Source organism: Perissodus microlepis, chromosome 15 (genome assembly GCF_051167445.1).
Source record: "Perissodus microlepis isolate ML-2025 ecotype Zambia chromosome 15, ASM5116744v1, whole genome shotgun sequence".
In the NCBI taxonomy this organism is placed as follows: domain Eukaryota; kingdom Metazoa; phylum Chordata; class Actinopteri; order Cichliformes; family Cichlidae; genus Perissodus; species Perissodus microlepis.
Genome location: NC_140475.1, coordinates 32,933,537 through 32,944,081, shown reverse-complemented (window position 1 = coordinate 32,944,081; position 10,545 = coordinate 32,933,537). Strand labels below are relative to the sequence as shown.

General features: G+C 39.9%; 1 protein-coding gene and 1 pseudogene across 2 annotated transcripts in view; both read right to left on the bottom strand.

Annotated features, from left to right (window-relative positions):
• Window positions 1-10: 10 nt before the first annotated feature.
• LOC146372517 (G2/M phase-specific E3 ubiquitin-protein ligase-like) lies at window positions 11-3,904 on the bottom strand. The gene is made up of 12 exons (XM_084952322.1): window positions 3,449-3,904; window positions 2,518-3,282; window positions 2,114-2,394; window positions 1,996-2,031; window positions 1,816-1,888; window positions 1,632-1,709; window positions 1,158-1,363; window positions 977-1,076; window positions 717-879; window positions 508-614; window positions 274-418; window positions 11-138 (listed from the first exon to the last, which is right to left on the bottom strand). Exons 6-12 carry the CDS (start codon window positions 1,697-1,699, stop codon window positions 19-21), a joined length of 909 nt encoding a protein of 302 aa, XP_084808448.1. The 5' UTR covers window positions 1,700-1,709; window positions 1,816-1,888; window positions 1,996-2,031; window positions 2,114-2,394; window positions 2,518-3,282; window positions 3,449-3,904; the 3' UTR covers window positions 11-18.
• The window catches only part of LOC146372515 (E3 ubiquitin-protein ligase UHRF1-like), a 30,070-nt pseudogene continuing 21,889 nt past the window's right edge, over window positions 2,365-10,545 (bottom strand). The window contains exons 6-18 of the transcript XR_014802823.1: window positions 9,247-9,343; window positions 8,325-8,540; window positions 7,699-7,814; window positions 7,376-7,562; window positions 7,116-7,239; window positions 6,896-7,003; window positions 6,641-6,745; window positions 5,317-5,423; window positions 5,055-5,217; window positions 4,809-4,946; window positions 2,706-2,782; window positions 2,518-2,593; window positions 2,365-2,394 (exon numbers count right to left, since the gene is read on the bottom strand). The product of XR_014802823.1 is annotated as an E3 ubiquitin-protein ligase UHRF1-like (transcript). The remainder of the gene's footprint in view (window positions 2,395-2,517; window positions 2,594-2,705; window positions 2,783-4,808; window positions 4,947-5,054; window positions 5,218-5,316; window positions 5,424-6,640; window positions 6,746-6,895; window positions 7,004-7,115; window positions 7,240-7,375; window positions 7,563-7,698; window positions 7,815-8,324; window positions 8,541-9,246; window positions 9,344-10,545) is intronic.

The following is a 10,545-nucleotide window of genomic DNA, read 5'->3' as shown; positions in this document are numbered from 1 at the left end:
TATATAGTACCTGATACTTCAATCTCCTGCAAGAAATCTTGCAAAAAAATTTATGATCTTCCTCTCAGTTCTCTCCCTAGATGTCCCCTTTTCACTGAAATGTGGTTGGCAGCTCATCATAATGAAATCAGCGTCTGGCTGTAAATAAGGAAATAAAGTAGATTATATTATAGATATATTGTTCATTCAAAACTAAAATAAATACAGGATAACTACAGTACAGATAAGTGGACTGTCTTTGGATCAGACTGAAGCTGCTATGTTAATACTTACTTTGAGGATTTTCCCAGGAACAAACAAACTGTGGCAAGCTTCAGGATTTACAGCCATCAGGTTCACAAGACCATACAGTTCCATGCCCTTTCGGAGCTGCTGTAGCATTGGAATCAGTCTTGTTGTAGAGTGTAAGACAATGGCACTTAAAAAAACAAACAAAAAAAACAAAATGAAAAACTAGTTGGGGATGAGGGGGTGGGTTAATGATCTCTCTGATTTTTTCTCCCTTACCGGATCATGCTTTCCTTACTATCCATCTTTATCTGGTTTGTGTATCCACAGCTGACAATTTCATCAACCCACATCATCAGAGACTGTATGTCTGCTGCATCTTCAACCTGGAAATGTATAATGTGAAAGAGGAAATACAGAAGGTTAAAAGTGTTTAAAAACACCATACTCATAATATATCATGTGCCAGAGCTAAACCAGGTGCTCACTTTGCAGATGAGCAGGGAAGATTCCACATCTGCAACGTCCTCCTTAGACAGACAGCTGAAATCAACCTCTCCTGAGCAGAGGAAATTGTAGCACCATTCTTTGAAAAAGGCAGGAGATGGGCCTCCTTGGGCGAGGCTGACTGCAATTATTTCACCAACAGTTCTGTGTAGACAAATGATTATAATTCATTTTCAGGTAACATTTACAAAAATATCGGATGCGTATTAAATGTAATACACAAAGCTCGTATGTAACCAACCTGAAGTTTTCATTATCAAGATCGGTCAGAGAATACTTGGGGTTTTTGCCCTTGTTCTCAGGTCCTTCAAAGAATCTGCTTTCAATACCTGAAATCATGTCTTTCATGCAAAAAATATCCGCATTTTTAAGTTATCCATTATTTATTGACACTAGGACAAAACAGGTAATAGGCAACTCACCACTCAAAAACTCTTTCCTAAGTGCTCCTGTATCCACGCCTGCCTCTCCAATGAAAACCACCCTAAGAACACTGGTGGGAGATGCAGCTTTTTTTCTCTGCCACTGGAGAATGCCTCTGTCTGGAAGGTCTTCTCTGTCCACACACAACTTAAATTCTGTTGTGGTGTCGACTTGTTGTTCAAGGCAACGCAATACATCTTCCACGCTTAACAAAAACAGGGTAGAAAACATCCTAAGTTCTCAAAGAAAAATAATCATCTTTAGATTAAAAGAGGCTACCACATTAAACGTGATTAGAAATTATTGCAGCATGTTCTGTGCAACAACCTTTAACAATAATTTAAAGTAGCGTGATCATAAAATGTTTTATATGAAATTAAACCCCAGTTATTGTGTAAAAGATCTTACACATAATTTTAACAAATGGTTCTGCATAATAGTGTGTATATGAACTATAATAGAGCAAAAAGTACCTGTCTGTTGTGCATACTGAAGTTTGAGCTGGTGTCCCTGTAGTTTGGTCATTTTCTTCAGGCACCATGCATTGAAAGCTGTTGACAAAACAAAGTTAAAAAAACAAACAAAAAAAAAACTACATATGTTTGCGTGGACTGTTACTGATTAACATTTTTTCATAAAAGGCTGAAAAAAGATTACCTATCCCCACACAGACTCGCATGGACTGTGATCTCATCTTCAGGAAAATCCTAGTGCATATTGGACAAATAACCTACAATTTCAAAAAAGGGGTACATGTTATGCATAGTGGGAGAAAGATCATTACCGATACAAAATTCATTGTAATTACTATGGTTTTTACTAATGTGCTAGGTTTACCTTGCATTTGCTTTTCACAATGCATAACTCCGATTCCTGCTGAATCAAAAAACAGTAATTGTGATACTATATTATTTAATCAAAATTGCTCATTTTGATTTCATCAAAATTGTCTCACCTCATCATCAGTCTCATCAGGAGAGAATTTTCCTTTGCACGTATTGATGTGTACTGCAAGCATCTGCAGAGGCATAACTTCATTACACTGGTAACATATCTTCTTTGGCATCTTTGAAAAGTGCTGTGAGTCGGGAGGTAGAGGAGATCTGTCTAATGTTTCCTGAAGAGGTACTATGTAAAAAGTGGATTTGCCACCTCCTGACACAGCTTTCAGTGTTTTGACAGAATATCCTTCTGTTTCAGGTGGAATTACAGTGAGCTTTCGTAGACCACCGCCACCTTTATTGACAGAAAGATAGCATAAACAATCAAGCAGCAAAAGTATCAACTACATAATCATAATGCAGTATGAGCACGCAAGAATGCCAAAAAAAACACATAAAAACTGAATTAACAACAAACCTGTTGCCTTATGCAAGAGCCATCCTCCACAAAGATATTCCATTTTTGGAAAGGTTTCTTCCAGAAGTCTAGAAATCTTAGTTAAAAACACAGTTAAGCAGAATGGAACACTAAATGGACTGTGGCATATGATTCAGGCTAAATGCGTCTGCCAATGACTGATTTTAATACTGACTACACAAACTTACCTCTGCATGGTCACCATCTTCTGGAAGAGACACTGTTTGTCTCCCCATGCCAGCTTGTAGGAGTTCAAGCTCCTCAGCTGGCAAAGGTATGTAGGATGTGTTTTTTGACAGCAAATAAAAACTGAGGCCTGTGGTCTTACTGCCTGCCTTAACAAGCTGCTTAGTAGATGTTCAACATCTCTTTTTACCACGGCTCAAGTGTGATTTGAAATATCCTGGAAATGATATGTGGGATGAAAATGCATGAGTTTAAAAAATGCAGTGTTGCATAACATAAGGGTTATTGTTTAATAAAGTTATTAAATATGACATCAGTCCTTAATAGCACATTTTAATTTAAAAATCAATGTTGATAAATCCACAAACCAAATAACTTTAACAGAAAAGATTGCAAAAGGTTAAAATAAAAAAAAAAAAAACACAAAAAAAGCAAAAACCTTGTCATCTCTTGCTGGATAGTCAGATTTCTAGGCTCCGGCTGCCCACTCTCTGTTGGCCTCCCTGAAGGATTTGTGGATATGTTGTTAAGCAGCAAAGACACCAGATTTCTTACTGCTGACTCAACTGCACCATTACCCTAAAAAACATGATTAGGATACACTGCCTCAGTAAGACAACTACGCTGGTAATTACCCATAAGGCTAGCTTAAACTCTACAGCTGCATCTGTAACTACAATTTCACAGCATATTAAACAGAAAGGACAGCAAATTACTAACTTCACAAAAAATTTTTTTAACTCACCTGATACTGTGGTGTAGTATTATTGGAGCCATTGTTTGATTCTGCCATCTCTTCTTTAGCTGCAGAGTAAATCAAAAATCCCTCTATCTGCAAGAAGCGAGGCTGAGTGGACAGTGTTTCCAGTGTCCGGAAGGCAGTAGCTAGCGAGCTGATTGGAGACCGTAAGAGCCAATCAGAATTTTTGAAACCAAGTCTGTGATTGGTTGGTTTTGTGGCACACTTATAACGGTGTACAGAGAGTTGAGCGTACGAAGCAGAGAATTTTGTGAGCGCAAGCAACACATTGCGAGCAAGCGCAAATGCAAAAACTGAGCGAGAGGGGGTGCTATTGTGTGTGTATATGGATAAGCGAAAACACTGAAATACGTTTTTTGCACGCAGCAATGAATTTTGTTCACTCAAATTCAGCTTTTCTACGCTCAAAATAAATTTCTCCTCAAAATGCAACACTTGCACCTGCAATTTTTTTTTACGTGCGCTCAGAATAGTGGCACAAAAATAACGCCATAGTTGGCAGCCATGATGGATGCAGTCATGCGTGTGTGTGTGTGGGTGTTTTTTCTTTTCTGCATTTTTTTAGTGACTGTAAATGATCAATAGGGGTCATCATACACAAAACAATCCTCTTCAGCCTGTTTCTTACATTCGTCTCATTTTTGAGAATAAAGTTTAGTCATTTAGTTGTATATTTATTGCACACAAGATTCCAGAGGGACACATCTCACAATAAATATCACTGTTCGTGTCAATACCACGACCCAATAAATACCCAGCAATAACAGTTCACTTTCTGTCAGGAGACTTTAGGTGTGAATGCAGTCACAGGTGTTGTGGTGTGGAATTTTGTTTTATCTGCTGTGTATTTAGGGTGAAGTGTGAAACTGACAGTACAAAGAGGGTGTTCTGTGTCGTGCTAAAGGGGTGTGTTCGTAATGTTGCATGGCAGCAGAAAACAAGTGCAGCATAATGAAATAAAGCTGAGCTCCAACCTCTGAGGGGATTGAACTGAGGAATAGCTTGTAGAAGTAAGTAGTTTATTAGCTTACACTACAACAATATGTAACAGTCAGCAGGTAATTAATGAATTGAAAACATCTAAGATGTAATGTATTTATTTACAAGGCTACATTAAGTGTATTACATTATACTTAATATTTTTAGTAATGCAGAAGTTCATTTTCGCAACAAAATACAGAAGAACACAATGTTTATTTTATCCAGCACCATACCAAGTACTAAAAAATATCCACCATTGCTGAAAAGAAACCAACAAAAAAAAATAAAAATAAAAAAACAAAATAAAATAAAAAATATATATAAAAAAAAAATTGTATGGACAATATAATCTAATGATCTCTACCTGCATGGTGAGACCCAGCTTCTTGATACGTTCCTTGCCTTCTCTGGTCCATGGTGCTGGCTTGTCATCATCACGCTTCAGCAGATACCGCCAGACCAAGAAGCCTGATTTTCCTTTGTCTGGCCAGTACTTCACCACCTAAAGTAAGACAAAGATCTCAAGTAAAATTAAAATAGTTGCAATATTGTGAAATCACTGCAGATTTTTTACCGAAGGCAAAAAAGAAATTCTAGTTTTCCTTCATACCTTATATATTCCATCGTATCTGTTCCCTTCCTCGGGGCAGTATTTACTGTGCTTGCGTCCCTTGCAGCTGCGTACTACTCTAACTGGTTTGCCTGCCTTCCAGTTTTTGGCTTCTGCTCCATTTTTGTCATTGACAGGGACGTTGCAGTTGAGAGCCAGCGCCCTGATGAGGCCCAAAAACAGATGATTTACATATGCAAAGGAAGATCTAAGCAGACAACTTGAAAATTAACACCAGTAAGTTTTTATAGCCTTGTCATACCGGTTCATGTGTGTAAGTGTCTGATCGCATGATTGCTCCGCAGTCCTCTTGTTTCCAGACAGATCTCGCCCACCAGAGCCAGTGTAGGTGAACTCATTACCATCATCCTATAGTTTAAGAAGCACCAAAGATATTAAAAGCACTAAACTTCACAAAGTTTCTCATCAGGCTATTGCATAAAATAAATACAGTGTTTTAAAATATGACTGCTAACACTTGAAAAGCAGTATTATTTGACACCATTTTGATCAAAACAAACAGCAAGCTTCCCCCCCCGTAACATGTTCTCACTACTTTGCTTTTCTTTAAAGAACATACTAGGGCTGCCACGATTAGTCGACTAGTCACGATTACGTCGACTATCAAAATCGTCGACGACTGATTTAATAGTCGACGCCTCGTTTGAAGCTTTGTAAGATCACAAAAGACGCAGGGATAAGTAGTAGGATTTAAGAGTGTAATAACGGACTGAAACAGAAGATGGCAGCACTGCATGTACAAGGATGCCAGCTGCCATTAAACCAAGAAGAAGAAGAAGAAGAAGCTGTGTCCCAGAATTCATAGCGCAGCCCAGCTCAGTTTACATAAACGGCGGCAGCTAGTTAGTTTTAATATTGCTCTTATTATTCTTTCTGGGTCACAAAATAAACATTTAACATATTTTCAGGTGAGAATGTAACTGTATAAACCTCAAATATCTGCTCAGTTTATCAAGACACCACATATTTTCAAAAGCGCTCCAATGTCTGTTACCCACTAGCTCGATAGCTAGCCGGGGGCAAGGCTCACTAGAGCTGGTGAGAACACCGGACTCCCGGCAAATCTCGCTACTCAGGTTAAATATATATGAGTCACATAGATAACTTCAAAATGTTATTGTTTGGCTTTTTTTTTAGTATTTTATTTGTTCCTGAGTAAATCGGTTTGGCTGAGATTAAAGTTATAGTTTTTACACAGCTGAATAAACGTCAAGCAGACAACTGATTATCAGAAGTGTGAGATGCTCGAGAATATACTCAGGTGTCCTGTTATATTTTAGATAGCAAGGAGTTTATTTAACTTCACCAAAACAATCTGCAAATTTCATTAAAATTTAATAAACTATCATCTTGTCTTTATTTTTAGTTAGCACATACCTTAAACACTTAAAGCTGTAAGCTAATGATAGTTATATAAGAGCAGATGCATTCTTGTGCAGTAAGCTGTACGTTTTACGTCCAATGGATGCATGATCTGATTAGTCGACTAATCGCAAAAATAATCAGTGACTAGTCGACTATCAAAATAATCGTTTGTGGCAGCCCTAGAACATACAAAAACATACCACATCATCCTCATAGCCTCCTGCCAGGACCAGAGAATAGGCACCATCATTGCTCCTGCCATGAATTCCAGCTACGTGAGGCCTATGAACACCAGATTCACTGACCTAAGGGTGGGAAATTAAACAGTTATTATTATTATTATACCATTATTATTCCAGGGTACAGGAATAAGTCATCACAAACGATGATAAGCCATGAAGTGAGGAAGGAAAAGAAAAAACAAACAAAAACAACAACAAAAAAACAAAACAGACCTGGACTCTGAACTTCCATAGGGAACCGACAGGAATGCCAGGGATTGGGCCGTAGTGATTGGATGGAACAATGGTGCACTGTTTGGTTCGACCGACACAGGCCATACCCTAAAATAGAAGATAAGGCAAATCATTTATGATGTGTAATTGTCATTCCCATAATGAGAAAAAAAAAAAAAAAAGCTGATAAGTTTAAGATTCATATTGTGTTAGCACTCACCTTGCCCCAGTCCCTTTGGCTCGAGGAGCTAGCAGAAGCCATCTTAGCTTTCTACTTGCTCTCCTTCAGCTTCTCTCCAGCCAGCACAACCTCACTGACATCATTACGACAACCTGGGCAATACCTGCAAAATGTAAAGTAAAAGGTAAACCCGAGCCTGACACACTGATGATAATTTTTCAAGTCTTCCATTCTAACATTTGATGATTTTGTGGCTCTGTTCAATTTTAAATGAATGCTGGATTTCTGAATCTACCTACCAGTCCTCATCCTCAGGGATGGTGGTGAGTGGAGGATTCAAACAGTAGGTGTGATAGGCCATGTCGCATTCATCGCACAGCAGCTGTTTGTCGGGATCCTGCTTGATGCCGCAGATGTGGCAGTTACACCAGCGACAGTTCTTTTTGGGATCATCTTTACAGTGCTTGCACTCAGGTCCATTTGATCCTGAAGATTGCATTCATTTTGATTATGCATTTCATTTCATTCTGCAACATTCCTTAGTGAAAGGTTAAGTTCAGATTTCTAGATTATGACTACTGCTACACATCTTTGCAATTTTAAATGCAGTTTTTAAACCCACTTTTTAGTGGACTCTCAGATCCAGCAGGGGCGTCACCCAACGAGCCAGGCTCCTCAATTTTGTAGATTTCAGTGACGAACATGGTGCGGCAGTCATTAAGAGAGTCACCAGCATCGCTACATTTTAAACAAAAAACATAAAGGAACCTGTTAGAATAGTCAAACAATATAATCTAACTTCCTCCTGCTTTCCATGTTGTCCAAGCTTAAACAGAAGGTAAAAGAAATGACAAACATGAGGATAACAGGAAGCTCCCGATGCATGTACAAAAAGGTTAGTTATATTTTAGGTCGTCATCAACACAAAACTAAACCCGTTTGATATCAGATACAATAATCAGACGTAATGTTAATGAAAGCCATTTATCCTCCAAACAACCATACACACAGTTGGTTAAACTGTCAAAAATTGTTTCAGTGGCATCCACTGATACCACAGCAGGAAATTAGCTTCTACACACCTGCTGCTGTGGCATTCAAAAACCAAACTATGAGATACTGTTACAACAGACCTTAAAGAAAATGTTTATCATCTACCACAGCCAGTGAAATGTTCTTATATGTGACAAGTCGTAACAGATGCTACAAAGCACAACAACTCCAACTTGTATGCAACGATGGCCTTACCCAAGGATAATCTTAGCATAGATCTCTCGCTGGGTGCGCGTCTCCCGCTTCCTCTGGATCTCAGCATCATACCAGTAGCCACGTTCCTTGGGCTCATCTGGGTTGTAGTTAAGCATGACAACCATTCCTGGCTCCAGCTGGTGCCACTGGTACACAGTACGAGCACGTGGCCGAACGTCCTTAGCCAGCAGCTGAATCACACCATTCTCTGCATAGCTGTGAAAGTAAAAACGATGAATGTTTTTGCAATTCAAAGACAAGCAGTGCTGCAGCATGGCCAAAACATAAAAAACACATCTGAATAGTAAGGACCAGTAGTCAATGCAGCAGGTTTGAACCAATACACCACTTACATGAATGTTCCCTCCAACACTAATGTGCTTGCCATCTAATAAACAAGAGCACCTTTCAATGAGGGCACATATCAACAGAGCAATGTCTCCCCTTTATATACATTGTACTTATTTAACAAATGGGAAAACCTGTTTCATTGTACAGTCTCACTGAGCAAAATGAGAACTTAAAGTTCAGAGTCCGTAAAAAATTTTTTTTTTAAAACATTCTTCAATGTAACAACTGCATTGCTCGCAGTATCAAATTTAAACAGGACCATCAGTTTTCATCTCCAGTGTGTTTGAGAAGAGCTTTTAAAGTAGCTTACATCGTGTCAATGTATTTGTTAGGATATTTAGCTGCATCTTCTTAGATCTTTCAATTAACATTTTCACTGCTGCAACAAGTTGGTTTGTAGAATTACAACACCTGACCCACTAAAACCAAAATCAGAGCTCAAACTGCTGAATGTTGACCATTAGTACAGAAACTCTGCTCTGTGCTGCTACATGACAAATACTGCGTTGATACAGTGATGTGATGGGGGAAAAAAAAAAAATTTGTCATTAGTACGAAAAATGATTCTTACTCTTCATATTTGACATGGTACAGTATATCCTCAGCTGGCTCTGCCTCTGCAGCCTCTTCTTTGGGCGTCTTTGTAGTCTTGGTAACCTTCAGGGAACAGAAGTTATAGACATAACTATTCGTTCCCTTTCAGTCGATTCACTCGGTACAACACATAAGTATGGGACATATATACACGCCCCACAGAGCAGCCACCGAACCGGAATCGGACCACCACATCCTTAGTGAGTGGTAGACCCAGCAGAAAGGACAGCATGAGCCACCGAAGGGGCTGTAACGTCCAACCGATAAAACCGCACAAAAGTGTGCGTTGATGCCAAACTAGCTGCCGCACAAATATCAGCTACAGGCACCCCTTGAGGTTGCCATCCCCCTGGTGGAATGAGCTCTCACCCCGTGGGGCAAAGCAAGACCACCGGTGCCGTATGCCAGTGAGATAGCTTCTATAATCCAGTGGGACAGCCTCCGTTTGGACACAGCTCTACCTCTATTCGGATTAGCGAAGCAGACAAACAGCTGGTCACATAAACGCACATTCTGAGTGCGCTCAATGTAGGTGCGTAGCACACGCACTGGACAAAGAGAATGCATCCTCCTCTGCTCCTCAGATGCAAAAGGAGGGGAGCAAAAGCTCAGCAACTCAAACTCCATTGAGCTAGAAGATGCAGGCATGATCTTGGGAAAATAGGCAGCATTTGGATGCCATACGACCTTGTGGCCATCAGAAGAGAAGTGTGTGCAGGAGGGATGCACAGAGAGCGCATGAAGGTCACCCACTCGCTTTGCCGAAGCCAAAGCGAGAAGTAATGCAGTCTTATATGAAAGAAATTTCATATCCACAGACTCAATGGGTTCAAACGGGGGGCTACAAAGGGCCTCCAGCACCAAAGACAAGTCCAAAGCAGGGACACTGGACTTAAGCACGGGCCTCAGCCGGCAAACTCCTTTCAGAAAACGTATGGCGAGGGGATGTGCACCTAGTGTCACCCCGTCAAAGCCAATATGACAAGCAGATATAGCTGCTAAATAAACCTTGATTGTCGAAAATGAAAGGCCCTTATCCAGCAGCTCCTGCAGGAATGTCAAAACATCCACAATAGAGCACTGAAATGGGAGAATGTGGCGGTCCTGGCACCATTGCTTGAAGGCTCGCCATTCGTAAGCGTACAAGCCTCTAGTAGATGAGGCCCTAGCGCTCTGAATTGTCACTATCACACTAGGTGGCAAACCCTTAGCAATCAAGTTTAACCTCTCAGCAGGTAAGCATGAAGGCGCCACAGATCTGGGCGCGGATGAAACA

Bases quoted from the DNA above. Each gene is read 5' to 3' on its own strand.
- LOC146372517 (XM_084952322.1), bottom strand. From the start codon at position 1,699: ATGGTGCCTGAAGAAAATGACCAAACTACAGGGACACCAGCTCAAACT. The intron at 1,364-1,631 runs GTACTTTTTGCT...GTTTTTGTTAAG, and splicing joins TCAGTATGCACAACAGACAG to CGTGGAAGATGTATTGCGTT. The intron at 880-976 runs GTTGGTTACATA...TTGTCTACACAG, and splicing joins CTTGATAATGAAAACTTCAG to AACTGTTGGTGAAATAATTG.